General features: G+C 47.3%; 1 protein-coding gene across 2 annotated transcripts in view; it reads right to left on the reverse strand.

Annotated features, from left to right (window-relative positions):
• The window catches only part of LOC129698578 (melanophilin-like), a 100,770-nt gene that overhangs the window by 29,167 nt on the left and 51,362 nt on the right, over nucleotides 1-20,241 (reverse strand). For both annotated transcript variants that reach the window (XM_055637666.1, XM_055637665.1), the window contains 2 exons: nucleotides 17,836-18,046; nucleotides 14,514-14,755 (listed from right to left, as the gene is read on the reverse strand). In XM_055637666.1, coding sequence (XP_055493641.1) covers nucleotides 14,514-14,755; nucleotides 17,836-18,046 — 453 coding nt within the window. The remainder of the gene's footprint in view (nucleotides 1-14,513; nucleotides 14,756-17,835; nucleotides 18,047-20,241) is intronic.

Consider the following 20,241-nt stretch of genomic DNA (forward strand, 5'->3'; position numbering starts at 1 on the left):
GAATGCACACTTATGGTGATCATGGGGCTCCCGTTAATCCAAACACCTGTTTTTTTTTTTCCCCTCCGCTTTCCCCTCCTCCCTCTTTCCCTTTCTTTTTCCCTTTCCGCATCGATTCTTTTTTTTCCTCCTCCCCCCCTCTGCTTTTTTTTTTTTTTGTTTGCCCCCCTTTTTTGTTCTAGTTCCCTGCTCGTACTCGGCTGTCTCATCGTTCCCCTCTTTTTCTTTGTTTTCCTTGTCTCTCCCACCCCTTTTTTTTTCCCTCTTTCCCCCCCCCCCTACCCCACTTTCCTGCTTACTCAGTTGATGTACAAGATTTCATGGCCATATCCTTTTGAATTGATATATTCCCAAAATGCATTTCCTGGACTCCGAGGATCTCACGTGCTCACAACAGGTCTGGAGGTTAACTCAGCTTGGGTCTGGGATGGGCGTCTTGACTTGGCTTATGTTATTTTCTGAAAAACTTGTGCCGTGCCATTTCACCCTCTTCAGGATCTTTTCCGTTTTGCCCCTTTACTCCTTCTTCTCCTTTTGGTCATCACGTTGGCTACTGCCGCTGCTTAGCATTATCCCGTTATTCGTACACACTAGCAAACATAGCCCCATAGATGGAATCCAGGTGCCCTGCCCGCAGTAGCATTCGCTCTTCGAGGTCTTTGCACCGCCCTTTCCTTTGCTCATGGATGACTATCCAACTCAGTATCGTACCTGCCGTTCTGACTCAGTGCCTCCCTTGCTCCCTCTTGGCCACAAGGGTCCCATCAATCTGTACTCCCTTTACACGCTAGCCACTTTCCGAACTTTGGCCTCCCTCGTCCTCTGTGGCCGAGAGGTTCCAGATTTGATTCCCCACTCGTTTGTGCAAAAGATTTTTCTCCATCTCTTTTGGTTTTCCCGCTTCTCTGCCCCTCCTTATCTAAGCGGTGTGGACCCCTTTGTATGGACTTCCCTATATTTCATCGTGGAACCACTTCCGATCGCAGGCTGTTTCGAAACCCCTGTGTACGATTGTTTTTGTAAGTGTTTTCCTATGCAAGTTCCCGGGGGTCTCTCCAATCTTCCTAACTGTTTCTACGCGAGTCAGTGTACTGAAACCCACAGTTCAGATTCCCAGCCTGTATTCACTTCACTGTAATAGACACGTTATGCTCTGTAGTTCTCTCATCTCCAAGGAATCAGTCGTGGTGAACTCCCGTTCTCTGCACCCCCTTATGGCCCCCCCCACAATCACTCGTCTTTCACTCACGATTTGGAGACCACCTCTTGTCGACGACCATCCTCTGAGGGTCGTGGTGCTTACCCAAGACCTTTCTTGCACACTCTATGTTGCTTGTGCACCCTCCCCTTGTTGCGCCATTTATCTTTCCCATTGTCGTTTGCCTCTGTGACAAGTTATGACATACCTGATTTCCCTTTTTTTCTCTGCGCTGCACCCGTGCACCCCCGACCTACCTTCACTGACCCGTTGTGTGTACCTATGATCCCCCACCCCCCCCTCCTTTGGGTTCGCTGCCTCTCCCGCTTTCCCCATCGGCCCCCCCTCCCCAATCATTAGCTCCTCTTCATGCTTTCCGTTTGTTGCACCAAGACTGGCTAACCTCACATTTATCCATCTTATCTTGCCTTATTCTGCTCATATCCTTGCCGCGACCCTTTACCTCACACAGCACGCCTCGTCCACGTGCAGCCTGATGCCACGTCCGATGGGTCCCCTCCCCGCGCTGTCCTCCTCTTTTTTAGCCTCATTCGCCCCCCGCCGCATCCCTTGCCCCTTTTTTCTCCCAGTTCGTGTCCTCCGCGCCCGGATTGCGGTGCCTTCCCTCCCGTGAGCTTTTAGGGCGTGTCCTGTTTTTCCCATTCCGCGTTCAGCGGCTTTACGTCACCTGTGTGTGCAGGCCCTTGATTCCCTTTTTTGTGACCCATTTCGTTTCCTTGTCTTTTTCCCTCTTGTCAGTGTGTGTCGGCGTACTTCCGCTCCAAAGCTTTTTTGGTCTGTCAGAGACCGCTCGCTTGCCTGCGTGCTGTCTGCTTGGTGCAGCTAGTGCACATTACTCCCCTCTGCTCGCGCCATTCGACCACGCGGACCGGTCCTCTCCTGTCCCCCTCCCGGCTGTTGCAAAGTGTCCCCTGTTTCCCGTTTTTTTGCTTTGTGCCATGTCCTGTTTGCCCTTTTCTGGTATGCTCTGACTTGGCGATGCCCCCTTTCCTCCGCCCTCACCCCTCTCCGCCCCCTTTCTCAGTGTGGCCTCTGGGTGTACACGGGCCCCCTGTTAGACCCCGGTGCGGTGTGGGCCTTATCCTCTTGTGACGTCGAGTTCCTTTGTCTACCCTCGCGCTCCCCCTACCCACCCACGCCAGTTTTTATTTGTGTCTTGGGCCCACCCCTCCATATTGTAGGTCCGCTTTCTCCTTGTCCGTTGTCGCCCCTTCGTTTCACTCGTTTAGTGCCACTTTACTCCCCTGTCTTTTGTATTTGCTCCTTCGCCCTCCGCTCTTCCTTTAAGGGGGAACTTCCCGCGTTCCCACCCCCCACATTAGTTTGCTCACTCGCCCGGGTCTCACCCACGGAGTCCTCTCCTTCCTTTCTTCCTTCTCTCCCGCGCTGCGTGCCGTTCCTCCGCACTTTTTGGGATCTATTCCCCCGGTTTTTACACCAGCCCCTCTGCCGTGTCCTTCTCTCCCATACTGTGCGCCTTCCCCCTCACATAGCCAGACCAGCTTTCCTGCCCTTTGTGTGTGAGCCCAAACTATTTTTCCGTGCCATTATGAGCCCCTTGTCTGGCGCAAACCTCCCCGTTGTGTTTTGTATACTAGTGTGGGTGGAACAACCCCACCCCTCCCTGCTTGGTTCTTGTTGTGCTCCTTTCCTGTGCCTCTGACTTCGCTTCGCCCCCCATTGTCCCTGCCCTCTTTGGAGCCCTCTTCCCACGTTAGTCTCGCTGTTTTCCCGTCAAGTCCCCCTCTTATTCTTATTTCCGTGCGTTCTTTTCCGAGTCCCCTCCCCTTCTGGCGCTCCCCTCTGCGGCCGCTTCAGCTTCCTTCTTTGCTTTGTAGGGCGTTCGTTTTTCTCTTCCCCTGGCTGTTGCGTCGTCGCTCTCCTCCACCTGCCGCGGTGGCGTGGGTTCGCGCCCCCCGGCCCGCCGGCTGTGGATGGCCCCGTCAGTGGATCTTTTTTCCGGGCGCGGCCGTCCCTTTCTGACTGTGAGCCCTGGGTGTCCGTGTGTTCTGGCCCTGGTGCCTTTTTGGTGTTTGACGCTGGTGTTGTTCCTTTCCTTTGCTTATTTCCTTGTTCGTTTCGCGTGTGCCGTTGTGGCCGTTTGCCCTCCCGCGGCAATCCTTGTCTGCTGTGTTGTTTCCCCCCCCCCGTTACTGCCAGGACGACTAAACAGCTTGTGTACTGCCCATCAGTTGAGGCTTTAGTTGATCCCGCGACCGTCTCCTCTTGTCGACTTGTCTCGTTCCGAGCCGTACCCTCCTGCGGATGTTTCTGTGTAGGGTCCTATTGGTCCTCGTTTCCCGTCCTCCTGCCTCTCCCAGCCGCTCTATTTGTTTCTCGTGATGTCCCCTCACGTTGTTGTTGTGCAGTTCCCAGCATGTGGTGCTTGTTTGTTTGTCCCATCCCTGGCTTTGTCCTTTTTAATCCTGTGGATCCCCTGTAGACTGCAATGCTTCGTCTGGTCCCCGCGACATGCAGACTGTTTGCTGTGGATGTTGGCTTGTGGGTTGTTCCATGACCGTAGTCCCCTTTACCCTCTTATGGATTTGGGCAGCCCTTTCCCCTCCTGCGCGCGCACGCTGTTGACCTTGTGATCATATTTCACGTGTGTAGCCCCTCGCGTCTCCTGGGCATGCATGCCGCACCAGTTGTTCGCTTTTGAAAATGTTCCTTTGGTTGGCACCCCCTTGTGTCTGTCCTTGCAGTACCCCGGTCTTCCCTTTATCCATTGATCCTCGTGCTGGTCTTTTACGCCCGGTCCTTCTTTATTACTTGTCTCCCCGGTCCTAGTTTTGGCCTTTCTTCTCCTCTAGGCCACCATCTTCCCTCTGTTATTTGTTATTCTCCCTTTCTCCCCAACCCCATACGCCATGTTTCTGGCCCCTGGTCCACTGCTCTGTCCCTCGCCCTTTGGCCCCGTATACCTCACTTTACCCCCGTCTTTTATGATTTGCTTCTGTCATATGTTCCCGTTCCATTGTCTCTTACCATGCTGTATTGCACCCCCCCCTTCTTCCAGACCTACGCTGGGGGCCCGCATCGTTCCTCCGGTGTTTGTTAGGGTAGACTCCCACAACGCGTGCGGGCGCCGCACCCACCTCGTACACCGGGTGCGGCCAGGCCACTTGATGGCGGGTGCGCGACGGCACTGGCTGCGAGTTGTGGGCCGCAACCTTCCCGACGGTATTGCGTGGGGGGTGGCCTTCGGGTATGAAGGCCGGAACAGGGGGATAGTGGAGGCAGCCCTTTTTTTTTCCTTTTTCTTTTTTTTCTTTCTTTTTTTTTCCTTTTCTCTTTTTGCCCCGGACCTGGGTGGACCCTGGCGTAGGGCGGCGCCCCCGCCCTTGCGGGTACGGCGCTTCCGGCAGGGGCGGACCCATTGCCTTCTGCGGTCCGCCGAACTGGTGTTGCCTCCTGTATGCCTGGTTGTCTAAGCCGTTTTACGCGCGCACCTCTGCGGTGTGTTCCAACTTTTCGCTGCGTGCCCTTTTTTGTCCCCCCTGTGCAATGGCCGGCGCCACGTTTTTCCCTTCCAGCCCTGCGGTTGGATTCCCGCGGCCTGGTTTGAAGGCTGCTGTTTGGCAGTGTGAAGGCTGATGTGCACGGGCGGTCCGTTGGTTCTTGCGGACCCTTCCCTACTTTTGCGCTGGGCCTGGTTCGGCGCAACTGTCGTTAGCCCACCCCTTCCCTCCGCTTCGGGTTTTCGTTCTCCTCTTCGCCTGTATCTCCGTTGCCCTCTCGAGCACCCGCGGCTGGCGTCGGTGAGTTGGCGGCGATGAGTGGTGTGACCTCTATCGCACCCGGGTATTTACGTACTGCTGGGTCCTTGACTGGTTCAGTCGAGGCTTGGGGATGGTGCAGCGTCTCCTAGAGGCTCCCCTTTGCCGGCCCGGTTGAATGAGCACGGTACTCTCCGATTGTGGTGCGTTTTTGCTCCCCATGGCTGGCCGTCGGGACTTTCTCTTTCCCTCTTTTTCTGGTCGCAGGTCTTTGGCACAGTCGGGGTTTTTGCGCGTTGCTGCCCTGGCATGGTACTGTGACATTCATCTTCTTGCCCCCTGTGACATTCTTGCTGCGCCTAGTTTGCCACTGTTGTAAAACCTTTCAGCTCCCCTTCCTTCTTACTGCTTCACAGTTTTTTCATTAAGCATCTGTTTCTCCTCCTGTGGTCATGTGGCTTCCCCCTTGGCCCTCCCCCCTTCCCCCGGCGCTTCTTGTCTACTATTCTGGCCTGCCACCCCTCCTCACGTTGTGTCCTCCTCCCCCTCCGCCCGTCAGCTGAGACGACCAGTCAGGTCACGCCATATCTCATTATTAACCAAGCCGTGGTCTGACGAGGCCAAGTGGCCTAGTCTGTTCCTCTTTGGCAATTGTCTGTATCTGCAGCCGCATCTTCTGTGGACCCTTTCTCTTGCGGTGCTTTCTTCTGATTCCCCTATCGTCATCCACCTGCTGCCAGAGCTTTCCCCGTAGTATCCTCCCACATGCTCCTCTCCCTGCCAGGTCGGTTTCATTCCCTATTCCATGTCTTTGCTCCACCTCTTCCCCCTCAGTCTTCATTTTCTCTTCAGCTTGTCGGATCTTGTGCCTGCCGTTATGCTCGGTTTCTCCCCCGCAAGCTCCTCCCCCCCTGCTGGGTGCTCCCTGCCGGACCCCTTTTTCTTCCCCTCTTCCCGCCGCTGCATCTTCTGCTGTCGCCCGTATTTATGGGTGATTTCCGGTTCGAGACTTCTTCCGCACCGCACGACTAATGATGGCACCCTCCATCCTTTCTCTTTTTTCGCTTGGTGGTGCCCGTCTCGTATATTTATTCCTGTCTCTGTTTTTTTTTCGCCTCGCCTCCTTCTTCCTCATTTCCCCTGCTACCCTTTTATTGCCCCCCACCCTGCCCCTTTGTTCCGATCCTTGCCAGGTCCCCCCGATGGGACTGTTGTGTTCCTTTCCCCCCCTGCTTTGCTGTGGTGCCTGTGTCTTCTTTTGCCTGGGTCCCCCGTTGACTTTTTGGTTTTTCTCAGCCCGCCCCCCTTATCCGTTCTGTTTTTTTATTTTGGTGCGATTGTGTGGTCCTCCGCTCCTACCCCCCTCTGTTATTTTACTCCTGATTATCCCCCCTCGGTGACCCCCTTCTCCATAGTGTCTTGTTCAATTTCCCTTCTTTCACCCACACTTCCGCTTGCCCTGGGGTTGTCCCTCACCTTGGGGCGCCCCACTTCTTGGCGCGTTCGACGCGTTTCGGCGCTAGTTGCCCCCGTCTCTGTTGTTATTGGTCCCTCCCCTCGCCTCTGTCGAGCCTCTTCCTCCTGTAACCTCTTCGACTCTGTTGCAGCCCTTGCTTCGATTCGTCTTTTCTTTTCCTTCCCCTTTTCCTTTTTCTTTTTTCTTCTTTCTTTTTTTCCTTTTCCCTTCCCACGCTTTTCCCCTTTGTTATGGCTGGTAAATATGGGACCCGACTAGTGTGATGAGTGAGTTCGATTACTTTCTTTCTTTCCCTTTGTCCCCCGCCCTATTCCTTCTCCTGCAATATAATTAGACCCTTTTCTATGATTTGTCCCCTCCTTGTTCCCTCGGTTCTTCACCCCGTCATTTTTTTCTTGTTTGTCCGACTCCTGCCCCCCTTCGTTCCTTCCGTATTCTGACGCACTCGTTGCAACATTTTTTCCTTTCTCCTGACGTACCCCACGTCTTCTGTTTTGTTTGTCCTACTGGTCAGAAATTCTTTTTCCCTCGACGTTTTGCAGTTTCTCATCCTTTGTGTATTATTGTCGTTCCCTCTCCCCCGGACCCTTCGCTGACGGGTGTTCGCGCCCGGGCGTCGTCTTTGCTTGCCTGCCCGGTGAATGCCGTGTCCGCTCTCCGTTGTGTGATCCCCACCGCTTGTTTCTCGCCTAGTCCTACCTTTTTCCGCCGGCCCGCGTAGTGTATGCGCATGTGTGATGGTTGCACCTTCTCAGATCGTGGTTAGGTCGCCGCCGTGTGGACCGCCTTTTTTCTGCTTTTGTTTTCAACTCCCCTGTCAAAACACGTCGCTGTCCACACCGTGTTGTTACACACAAATACTGTAGCATCTTTGCTCTTTATAGTCTTTAATTTGTCGCTATGATCCATCAGTTTGCCCAACGATTTGTGCTAGTGTATTTTTGTGTTGTTTTTTCTGCCCCCTGTCCTCCCCTGGTGTGTGTTTCGGATTGGCCCGCGCTTGCTTCTGTTCAGCTACCCGAGCTAACCATGCCGGTCATTTCGTGGTTATGTTTCCAGGTGGGATTGGTACTGCTTGTTGTTGGTCCGCTGGCGACTTCGCGCTCCCTTGCCCCCTGTGTGGTTCCCTTTTTTTTCCCCTTTAGCGCCCGTCTCTCCCAACCACTCCTTCCTGTCTCCCGCGCCATCCCTTGTTTCACCACGCATGATTGTGCAGGCATCGAGCCTTTTTGCTGCTTGGGCTGGGTTATGTGACGACTGCCATGTTCTTGGGTCTTTTTGGCTCAAGCCCCCCTCGACTGTTTTTATCCACTTTTGTCCTCAAATTGTACTGCATTCTTTACTTGATGCCAACCACAGTTTATTTCTTGCCTCCGTCTGTGTTCGGTTTGTGTTCCACCCCTTGCTTAACATTTCACGCTGAGACCCACTGGCGCCCTTGCACATGGTCTGCCATCCTTTTTGTACTCGGGCGATTTATTTCGCCTGTGTATTCACTGGCTTTGGCCCCCGTGGCCCCCATGGCCCCTCTTTGTGCACTAGTCCTCCTGCTTGTTCGTTTGGTGCGCATATCTCTCTCTCACCTTTCTCTACACCGCGATGAGTGTTATGCTTTTTGCCGTTTTCCGTTTTTTTTTTGTGGTCTGCCCCTGTTTTGGTCTTCGTGTTCATCTGTGGAAAACGCCGGAGTGCCCCCCTTCTTTGGTTATGTTGGCCCTTCTTCTTTTTTCTGCCTCGCCATGCAGCATATATTCTGGCTTTTTGCGGGCCCCTGGCTCCAAGGGCCCTCCTCCTTTCCTGATGTTACCGACCATTCGCATCCTTCACTGTCTTTTCTGTTTTACACCATTATTCATCCTTAATCTCACACTTAGGTCATTATCAGAACACATATTATGTACAGAATAGCATAGAGATAAAAATGATTTGCAAAAATGAGCTAGATTCATTTTAAACAGCATTCAATCAGAGGAAGAGCAGAAAGGAAGATACATTTTGCAAAAGTTAGTATATCATCAACTATTGATTGTTCAAAATGAGTTAGTTGAGGACATGGTTTACGAATAAAATTGCGGCTCTGGTCAAGAGTAAGAAGGGGGCTTGGGGCAGGTATAGGTAGCTGCGATCTAGTGTATATACCTGGAGAAGTTTCGCAAACAAGGAAATCACGAGGGCAAAAAGGGGACATGAGATAGCTCTGGCAAAGAATATTAAGGATAATCTCAAGAATTGTTATTAATACATTAAGGAAAAAGGGTTGGCCTGAGTGTGGGACCCCTCAGGAATCAATGTGGTCAACTCTGTGTGGAGCTACAGGAGATGAAAGGCAAGGTCCTTAATGAGTGTTTCTACTGTTTTTACTGTGGAGTAAGACATGACGACTGGAGGACTTGGGACAGCCCGAAATGGAATTATGGCTAATTTACCAGAATTGATGGAAATAAAAGAATGTTACTGCATAAATATCTTTCAGTGTGTTCAGTGCTCAGTTATTCATAGTCAATATCAACAATTACACATTGAGGGGACCAAATATCATTTTTTAAATTTGCTGATTATACACAAGCTGGTGGAAAAATGTGGTCATCCATTTCATCAAGGTGGAAACGCAGAGTATTTTTTATATTGTTGCAGATTGTGAGCAAAGGGAACCACTTGCACAAAAGGCAGCAAAAGGCAACATGCAAGTGCAGCAAACAATGAGCAAGGCAAAAAGAACATTGACCTATATTCTGAGAGGATTTGAGTACAGAAGCAACTCTAATTATATAAACCCGGGTTGAGACCACACCTGGAGTACCGCACACCCGTTTAATCTCCTAACCTGCAAAGCTTAAGTTTGCCATTGAAGGAATGGTACAAAGACTCATCAGACAGATTCCTACGATGGCATATTTGAAGAATGAGGGAGGCAGAATAGACTAGGCCTAAATTATCTTGAGTTTGAATTAGAGATGCAGCATAGAAGCAGACCCGTCCGTCTGCCCACAGAGTCCATGCTGATTACATTGATCATACTGGGCGCAACGGTGGCACAGCAGTAGAGTTGCTGCCTTACAGCACCAGAGACCCAGGTCCTGGGTTCGATCCTGACTACAGGTGCTTGTCTGTACGGAATTTGTACGTTTTCCCCGTGGCCTGAGTAGGTTTCCTCAGCGATCTTTGGTTTACACCCACACTCCAAAACGTACAGGTTTGTAGGTTGATTGGCTTGGGATAAAGTTAAATTGTCCCTAGTGTGTGTATTGTGTGTAGGATAGTGTTAATGTGCGGGGATCGCTAGTGCGGATTCGGTGGGCCGAAGGGCCTGTTTCTGTGCTGTATCTCTAAACTAAACTAAATGAAACACTTGTTATGACCGAGACCCTTCTTCTCGACTCGACACATCACCCATTCCTTCTCTACAGAGGTGCTGCCTGCCCTGCTGAGTTACTCCAGCATTTTGTGTCTATCTTCGATATCTACAGTTCTTTCTTACACACTAGTTAAGTTAGTCCAGTTTTTCATCCACTCGCTAAACATTTGGGCCAATTTACAGAGCCCAATTTACAGAACTTACAAACCTTATGTTTTGGGGATGTGGGATGAAAATGGAAACCCATGTAGTCATAAGGAGAAAGTACAAACTGACAGCATCCAAGGTTGGAATCGAACCTGGATCTCTGGCGCTGTGAGGTAGTAGCTCTACCAGCCACTGTGCCACTGTGCCACTCTTAACTGATCTCATTGAAACTCACAGAACTCTCAATGGATGCAGAGAGAAAGTTTATCCTGGCTGTGGAATCGACAATCAGGGTCATGGTCTCAGAATAATGAGCAAGGCATTTAGGACTGAGATGAGAAAAAAAAATCTTCATTCAGTGTGGCATGTTTTGGGGATTCTCTATGCATAAGGGCTGTGGAAGTTTGGTCATTGTGTTTATGCAACACAGAGATCTACAGATTTCTGGATATTAAGGAAATCAAGGCACATGTGGATAGTGCATGAAAATGTCACTGAGGTCTAACATCACCCTAGATAAATGAGTGGAGCAGATTCAAAGGGCGACATTGCTACTCATCCTCCAGATTTTGATTTATTCTTAAGTGATCTGCAGCTAGGTTTTATATCCTTGAAATCAGAACAGTGCTTACTTCTACACTTTTGCAAAGATCTGATGTTAGGGATTTTATCTGTAGCACCCATCTTGTTGAAAGCCATGCTTCTTCTAATCGAGTCCACACACAAGATGGGAAGTTGTTCAGCCAGAGCTGAACACACTTCTCGGCATTGCACACAATGGTGTCTGTCTTGGGCTTCTTGTGCTTCTTGTGTGGTGGTGGTGGTGGAAACAGGGCCACGAGGTGAACGCTCTTTCCTTGACCCCCCCCCAAAACCGTTCATGCCTTATGGAACATTATAACTGCATCACACAATGCCGCGAGTTTACAAGACAATATCATGTAGAGATTGTGGAGGCATTAGTGGTGATCTTTCAAGAATTACTAGATTCAGGAATGGTTCCAGAGGATTGGAAAATCGCAAAAATAACTCCACTGTTTAAGAAGGGAGCGAAGCAAAGGAAAGGAAATTATGGGCCAGTTAGTCGGACTCCAGTGGTTGGTAAAATTTTAGTCCATGATTGAAGTTGAGGTTTCGAGGTACTTGGAACGCACTTGATAACATAGGCCAAAGTCAGTTTGATTTTGTTAAGGGGAGATCTTGCCTGATAAATCTTTGAGGAAATAACAAGCAGGATAGACAAAGAAGCATCAGTGGACCTGTATAATCAGAAGGTCTTTGATAAGGTACCACACGTGAGGCAGCTAAACAAGGTAGAAGTCCGTGGTATTAGAGGCAAGGTACTAGAATGGTTAGAAGATTGTCTGACTGGCAGAAGCAAAGAGTGGGAAAAAGGTGGGCCTCTTCTGGTGACTAACAAGGATCGGTGTTGGCTCCACTACCTTTCACGTTGTATATTAAAGATCTGGATGATGGAATTGATGGATTTGTGGCCAAGTTTGCAGATGATACCAAGATAGGTAGAGGGGCAGGTGGTGTTGAGGAAACAGGGGATCTTCAGAAGGACTTGGACAGTTTGGGAGAATGGGCAAAGAAATGGCAGATGAAATACAGCGTGGCAAAGTGTCCAGTCAGGCACTTTGATATAAGCAATAAAGGAGTGGACTATTTTCTAAATAGGAAAAGGATTCAGCAATCGAGGTGCAGAGGGACTTGGGGGTGCTGGTGCAGGATTCCCACAAGGTTACTTTGCCAAATTGCTAGAGAAACTCAGCGGGTGCGGCATCATCTATGGAGCGAAGGAAATAGGCAACGTTTCGGGCTGAGTTTCTCCAGCAATTTTGTCTACCTTCGATTTTCCAGCATCTGCAGTTCCTTCTTGAACAGGTTACTTTGCAAGTTGAGTCAGTAGTAAGGAAGCAATTGCAATCTTAGCATTCATTTTGAGAGGATTGGAATATAAAAGCAAGGACATAATGTCAAGGCTTCATAAGGCACTGGTCAGGACACATTTGCAATATTGTGAAACATTTGGGGCTCCATATCTGAGGAAGAATACGCTGGTGTATGGGACGTGATGGTCGTAAGATCATAAGGAATAGTTGAATTAGGCCATTCAGCCCATCAATTGTATTCCACCTTTTAATCATGGCTGATCTATCTCTCCCTCCTAACCCCATTCTCCTGCCTTCTCCCCATAATCTCTAACACCTGTACTAATCAGGAATCTATATATCACTGCCTTAAAATATCCACTGACTTGGCCTCTACAGCCTTCTGTGGCAAAGAATTCAACAGATTCACCAACCACTGACTAAAGGCTTTTGACCTTGGCCAGAATTTAGGATATGAGGGAATCTCATTGAAACTTACCAAATAATGAAAGACTGAGAGTGGATGTGAAAAGGATGTTTCCACTGGTGGTAGAGTCTAGGACCAGAGGGCACACACTCAAAATAAAAGGACGTTCCTTTGGGATAGAGAGGAACTTCTTTACCCAGTAGGTGGTGAATCTGTAGAACTCATTGTCTATGGAGACCAAATCATAGGTCATTTTCAAAGCGAAGATTGATAGGTTGTTGATTAGTAAGCGTGTCTGCAGTTACGGGAAAAATAGATCAGCCATGATCGAATGGCAGAGCAGACTCGTTGGGCCGAATGGTCTAATTCTGCTCCAATGTCTTATGGTCTTATTATGGTCTTATAATTTCCAACATTTCTCTGCATAACTGGCAACATGTTTAAGATTTCTGAGTGGTTGTGAAAGTCCTCCATTAACATTGAGGTGCTTCTGCGGAATCCTCTAACTATGTGCAGTATAAACAATGTACCCTGGACCAAGTGTGTGCCAAGAGTTGTACTTTAGTTTAGTTTTTAGTTTAGTTTATGAGATACAGAGCGGAAACAGGCCCTTTGGCCCACCAAGTCCGCATTGACCAGCGAGCCCCGCACATTAACACTTTCCTACACACACTAGGGACAATTTACACACCTATACCAAGCCAATTAACCTGCAAACCTGGACGTGGCTTTAGTGTGAGATTGAAACCAAAGATCTCAGAGAAAACCCACGCAGGTCACGGGGAGAACGTACAAACTCCGTACAGACAGCACCCGTAGTCGGGATTGAACCTGGGTCTCCGGCGCTGCAGGCACTGTAAGGCAACAACTCTACGGCCGTGCCATCGTTCCGCCCACTTCTAAATGTATTTTAAATTGGCTGGATGTTTATTTTTAAAAATCTACGGTATTTTAGTTCCTTAATGATTTCAAATGTTCATCCATTTGAACAAATGTAGTCGTTTTAGAAATGTTTCAATAAAGCTGCTGAATATTTTCCAGTGTTAGAAATATGAAGAAACACGATGGAATTGACAGCCAACAAAACCAAAAGGTACAATTGTCAACATGTTTGCAACTTTCAATTCTAAGGTTTAAACTGGTTTCCTTCAGAAGGGCAATTATTCTCTGGAAGATGATGTACAGAGCACAATTATGGATGGTCAACTTCTTTCAGCAAATTGCCAGGAAGGAAACAATGGGAGTTTAGCTTAGAGTTCAGCATGAAGTTATCCAGAGCAACGGGAGTGAGTGATGAGTATAGCTCACTTGTCATTCACCAGGATGTGTGGAGGCTACTGATGCTGTGAATTGTCCTTTTATAACAAGTTATAATACCAGTACCAAAACTGAAGAATAACAAGTGTAAAATATCCTGATCACAATTCAATATTAAGCTGGCATATCACTTTTAGGGTGAGTAATCTGAGAAATGTGTTCTTCTCTACATGGCCGTGGGTTCGGAACAACCATAGCTTTGAGCAATAAAATGAATATCTATTTGATGAGGAACGGTATTAAAATATATGGACCAGATGGCGGACTAATGAATGAGACACAGATCAGTCCTGGGCAACAAGATGGAGGCCATCCTCACTGGTTACCAAACATTTCGGCAAATTCCTTGCAGTTGCAGACTCTACAGATGCACTCACAACAACAGGGACTTGAAAATGGCACCAAACTGGTGACTGTGTACACTGAAGATAGACACAAAATGCGGGAGTAATCCAGCGGGATAGATAGCATCTCTAGATAGAAGGAATGGATGATGTTTCGGGTCCAGGCCCTTCTTGTCTATCTTGGGTGTAAATTAGCAACTGCAGCTCCTTCCTAGACAGGCACTGTATTCTGTCTCAGTGTACTCCTGCTATACACTTGTACTGTATCTGTGATGCTTCTCTAAGTTGTATCTAACTGCTTATGTATAGTAATACTTGTATTGAATTGTATACTAAAATGAATTTCACTGTACCTCAGTACATGTTAATTCTTGATTAGCTCAGGTGTCCGAGGTTATGGAGAGAAGGCAGAAGAAGGGGGTGAGGAGGGAGAGATAGATTAGCCATGGTTGAATGATGGAGTAGACTTGATGGACCGAATGGCCTAATTCTGCTCCTATATCTTATGAACTTATGTGACTAAGAAAATAGCAGACTATAAAGGGAAAATAAAAAATATAAACACCAAGTTGCGTGTAAAACTTAATTGTGTTCATTGTCTAAGCCTGTTTGATTGCATTATTTGTAAATTTACCTGAGTTCCACCAGATAGTGAATTTTCCTGTGAGGAGCTTTGACTCCGACGTCGTACAAAGTGGTGATGATAGACCAGATGTTCAGCCTCATCATTGTCAGAACTGTCGAAGTCCGTGTAGTACACGGCACTCTGCTTTGGGCCCGGCAAAAACTGCTGCTGATCTGCGTCCTCAGTGGAGACCCAAATTCCTGGAATGGACTGACAGTGGGGATCTCTCTGCTCACGATGCATAGCCTCCTCTGCGATCAATTTACATGGAAGTGAAGCACAAAGGTGTTAATGTGAATTTAGAGAGCTATGGAATGGAATGGGATGTATTACCTTATTGTCACATGTGACAAGGCAGAGAGAAATTCTTTGCTTGAGCACCCAATGTATACAAATAGCGGCCACCTACTATAATAGGTGTAATTTCCTGTTCAAGGAATAAAATTGGACAAGTCCCTTGAGGAATGTAAAGCAAGCAGGAAAGAACTCAGATGTGTAGGAAGGAACTGCAGGTTGGTGGCTGAGCCAAACCAGACCTTGATGGAGAAGGTGCGAACAGACTCTACGATGGCCGCATAGAATTGGACCATCATTGCTTGTGGCAGATGGTGTTTCCTCAGCTGCCGCAGGAAGTCCATCCTCTGTTGGGGCCTTTTTGACTGTGGAGTCAATGGTGACCCCCATCTAAGGTCCTTGGAGATGATCGTTCCAATGAACTTAAAAAGACTCCCCAGATGTGACTGTGGTGTTGTTGATGGTGAGTGGGGGGAGGGGAGGGGGAGCTCTCCTAAAATCTGCTATCAATTCCACCGTCTTAAGAGAATTGAGCTCCAGGTTGTTACGAAAACACCAGGACATCATCTGCATGGACTTTGGTAAAGCTTTCGATGAAGTCTCTCAGGGGAGATGGATCCAGAAGATTAAGACACACGGGATCCATGGTTACTTGGTCGATTAGATTCAAAGTTAACTTGGCTATGGAAGATGGCGTGGTGTGAGTAGGGGTGTAGTGCAGTGGGTCGAGTGGTGTGATTATGACTGGAGCTAGGTCATCTGATGTTTGTGATTTGGATGTAAATATTGGTGGAAAGGTCAGCAAGTTTGCAGCTGACATAAATATTATGACGTTATAGATAGTGAGGAAGGTTATCAAAGGATACAGAAGGATAAAGACCAATTGGAAATTTGGGCTGAGAAATAGCAGATGGAGTTTAATCTGGAGAAATGTGAGATTGCAATTTGGGAGGTCAAATGTAAAAAGAAAGTATATCGTAAATGGCAGGCCCCTTATGAGCATTGATGTATAGAGGGGTCTTAGGGTCCAAGTCTGTTGGTCCCCGAAAATGAGTGTGTGTTAAAGACAGGGTCGGGGCATTGAGTATAAAAGTCAGAAAGTCATGTTGTAGCAATATAAAACTTTAGTTCAGTCACATTTGGAATATTGTGCACAATTCTGGTTGCCGTATTACAGAAAGGATGTGTCGTCTCTAGAGAGGGCTTTCCAGCCGAATTTCACCAGGATGTTGCCTGGATTAGAGAGCATTAGCTATGAGGAAACGTTTGCCAAACCAGCGGATTAGACAGCATCTCTGGAGAAAAGGAATAGGTGACGTTTCGGGTCGAGACCCTTCTTCAGACCCGAAGTAGCATCTCGACCCAAAACATCACCTATACCTATTCCTTTTCTCCCGACACGCTGTCTGACCCGCTGAGTTACTCCAGCTTTTTCTGTCTATCTTCGGTATAAACCAGCATCTGCCGATACTTCTTACACATTTGACAAACTTGGATTGTTTTCTCTCTTTCTCCAATGCTCGAAGCTGAGGGGCAACCTGACAGAAATGTTTAAAGCTATGAGAGGCGTAGATAGGGTAGATAGTCAGCATCTTTTTCCCGGGGTGGATCTGTCAAATACTAAAGGGCACAGCTTTACAGTCAGTGGGAGAACGTTTAAAGGAATTTACGAGCAAGATTTATGACACAGAGAGTTGTACACAGATCTAGGAATATCATGCCAGAGAAAGTGGTGAAAGCAGATACGAAAGCAACATTCAAGAGACAGGCATATGAACAAGTAGGGAACGGAGAGCCATATGCCATGTGCCGGTAGATGGGATTTGTTTAATTTGGTAGATTGTACTCAGTAGCGGACTGGGTCTAAAAATATTGGTTGCCAGGAGACAAAGGGGGCCCACTTGATATAGGGGACCCACTTCATCAGGGGTCCACTTGCCATCGGGCAAGCTGACACCCTGGCCAGCCCGCTACTGATTGTACTGTTCTATGTTCTGCGTTCATGCCAACATTACTATCCCAAAGTTTTGTTTAAAGATTTGGTTTAATTGCCACAATAGAATTGAATATGCGCCAAATGTGGTAACATACAGGGTGAATTCCCGTGCAATGATATATTACTGTAGATATTAAGGAATGGAAAACAAAGAAGGGTGAGAAATTGCATAGAAACACCTATTGAATGACCACACACTAATTTGGTGGGAGGTTCCCCGGGTTTGATATCCTCTTGTGTAAGAGGTCCAAGGATTTGCACTCAGTATAATAGGACAAATAAGTAGGACATTCAGCGTTTGAATGAAAATCTGGGGAGTATGCCTTGTTGTTACAATTTGCATTTAAAGAATCCTGTGCTCCAGGTGATGGCAGTTACAAGTCATCTCTTCCCCCTGTGTTTGACTGGAAGGAAATTATTTAGGAGCTTCAGAATGTTTTGCAGAATATTAAAACTTTTGGCTTATTTTTTTTCGGTTCCTTGTATTTTCTTAATCCTATTAATCATTGCATTTTTTAAGTTCCAAATATTTTTTGAATGCATCTATTTGTTAAATTTACCCTTTAATTGTACTGTGCTGGAATCCCGAAAATGTGTGTGATTGATATAAACTTTTGGAAGGATTTTTCCCAAGCCTATATTTTTCAGGTACAGTAAGGATCTAGACCTCGGGAAATCCTTCAGCAAAAAGAATTTCTCTCAATCACTCACATAATGCTGTTGGGTTAATATCCAGTTCTGTAACTGAATGCAGTGTGAGTATTGTCACCATCAGAATGACAGAGATTGAAGGAGAAGGCAGCTCACCACTATCTATTTAAGGGCACATAATTGCAAAATAAATACCAGCTTTTGCCAGGCATAATGGACATTAAATAATTGGAAATTTTGAATTCCAAGTAGGAATGGATGTGGATGTCAAACCTGGTCTAGATAACTAATTACTAACTTTGGATCTTACTTAATAATATATACTTATGTAACAATAGCATCTATAACTAAGCATGCAAAATAAATATAATGAAAGAACTGCAAGCATACCGTTGTTAAACAGTTTATCCAAGCTTTTCCTCCTTGTATTAATTTCAAATCGGACTCCTGGGTTGAACAGTTGATCTTGTATATAGTTCTGACTTTTCTCCTGCAGAATGCTTCGAAATACAGAGGAAAGCTCAGGGTTTTCAACCAAGGATCCTTTCCTGGAACCTCCTCCCGCTGCACCGTTGCCAGAAGAAGACAACTCCGAAAATGACTGCCACAAAAATGGAAATGAAGCAGAAGAAATAATGGTCTCTGCCAAAGTCTACAACCAGAGGGCACAGAAGTTATTGCCAGGTACAACATCAAGAATGTAATTACATTTTCAAGGGAATTCCCAATGGAATGAAGCCATCACTTCCGAGACACTGTGATTCTCGTGCCTATCAGTATCAGTATCAGTATGAGTGCTGTGTATGTCTACAGGAATAACCAGCTGGAACCAAGAAAGATTGAAAAGACTAGGCTTGTAGTCACTGGAGTTTAGAAGGATGAGGGGGACTTATAGAAACATACAAAATTATAAAAGGACTGGACGAGCTAGATGCAGGAAAAATGTTCCCAATGTTGGGCGAGTCCAGAACCAGGGGCCACAGTCTTAGAATAAAGGGGAGGCCTTTAAGATTGAGGTGAGAAAAAACTTTTTCACCCAAAGAGTTGTGAATTTGTGGAATTCCCTGCCACAGAGGGCAGTGGGGGCCAAATCACTGGATGGATTTAAGAGAGAGTTAGATAGAGCTCTAGGTGCCAGTGGAGTCAAGGGATATGGGGAGAAGGCAGGCACGGGTTATTGATTGGGGACGATCAGCCATGATCACAATGAATGGCTGTGCTGGCATGAAGGGCCGAATGGCCTCCTCCTGCACCTATTTTTCTATGTTCTATGTTTCTATGTTCTATGTTTCTAATTCATCAACTACCCTTTGAGTACAAGATAGACACAAAATGCTGGAGTAACTCAGCGGGACAAGCATCATCTCTGGAGTGAAGGAATGGGTGACGTTTCAGGTCGAGAATGTCAGACCCTTCTCCAGTCTGAAGAAGGGTCTCGACCCGAAACGTCGCCCATTTCTTCTCTCCAGAGATGCTGCCTCTCCCGTTGAGTTACTCCAGCATTTTGTGTCTATCTTCGATTTAAACCAGCATCTGCAGTTCCTTCCTACATCCAGTTTAAATAGACTTTCTATCCACCAGTAGCACAAGTGGTTGGAGAGTGTAGCATCTAATAAATGCATTGCCAGTCTACATCCACAGCATATCGACCACCAGGCATATTGGAAATCCACCATCTGAATGTTCCCATCCTGCTCTGGAACTGCCTCCCCAACAGATCTGTGGGAATGCAACTGCTCAAGAAGGTGGCTCAACACAATCCTCTCAAGGGCAACTAGGGATGGACTAATTCCAGTCCTGCTCCCAATGCTCAGATCCCAAGGCTGAATATAAAACAAAATGGTGCAGAGGAAATATTTACCAGTAACTTATCTCCTATTAATAGATTAGCTGCGTATGTTCATTACAACTGCAAGCTTGGGAAGTTCGGCGTGTCACCTACAATTCTCATCAACCTCTACAGATGCACCATAGAAAGCAGTTTATCGGCATGCGTCACAGCTTGGTTTGGGAACAGCTCCATCCGAGACCACAAGAAATGGCAGTGAATTGTGGACGCAGCCCGGACCATCACACAAACCAACCCTCCCATTGGCTCCAGTTACACCTCAAGCAAGGCCAGCGGCATAATCATGGACCATTCATACCCTGGCCACTCCTTCTTCTCCACTCTCCCATCGGCAAAAAGTACAGAAGTGTGAAAACGCACACCTCCAGATTCAGGGACAGTTTCTTCCCAGCTGTTATCAGCAACTGAACCATCCTACCACAACCAGAGAGCAATGCTGAACTACTATCTACCTCTTTGGTGACCCTCAGACTATCCCTGATCGGACTTTGCTGGCTTTACCTTGCACTAAACGTTATTCCCTTATCATGTATCTACACACTGTAAATGGCTCAATCGTAATCATGTATTGTCTTTCTGCTGACTGGATAGCATGCAACAAAAGCTTTTCACTATACCTTGGTACACGTGACAATAAACTAAACCGGCTAACTAACTGGATGTGGAGACTTGTATTATAGTTTCATCTGGGGCTTGTATTATAGTTTCATCTGGGGCTTGTATTATAGTTTCATCTGGTTGCTATTTAACCTCTGCCTTGGCGCACCCATGCCTCTGGGATGAGTTATAGAGTCCCTTGACCCTTGAGTGGTAAAATACATCATTTTCTTGAATGACAATGTTCATACTGAGAGTCATAAAATTCGTTGGAAGGACTTGGTCTATCAAAGTGTTAGCTTTATGGGCTGCAGAAGCAGCCATGTGTAAATTCTGCAGGAATGTTTGTG

The sequence above is a fragment of the Leucoraja erinacea genome, chromosome 7, assembly GCF_028641065.1.
Source record: "Leucoraja erinacea ecotype New England chromosome 7, Leri_hhj_1, whole genome shotgun sequence".
Classification (NCBI taxonomy): Eukaryota; Metazoa; Chordata; class Chondrichthyes; order Rajiformes; family Rajidae; genus Leucoraja; species Leucoraja erinaceus.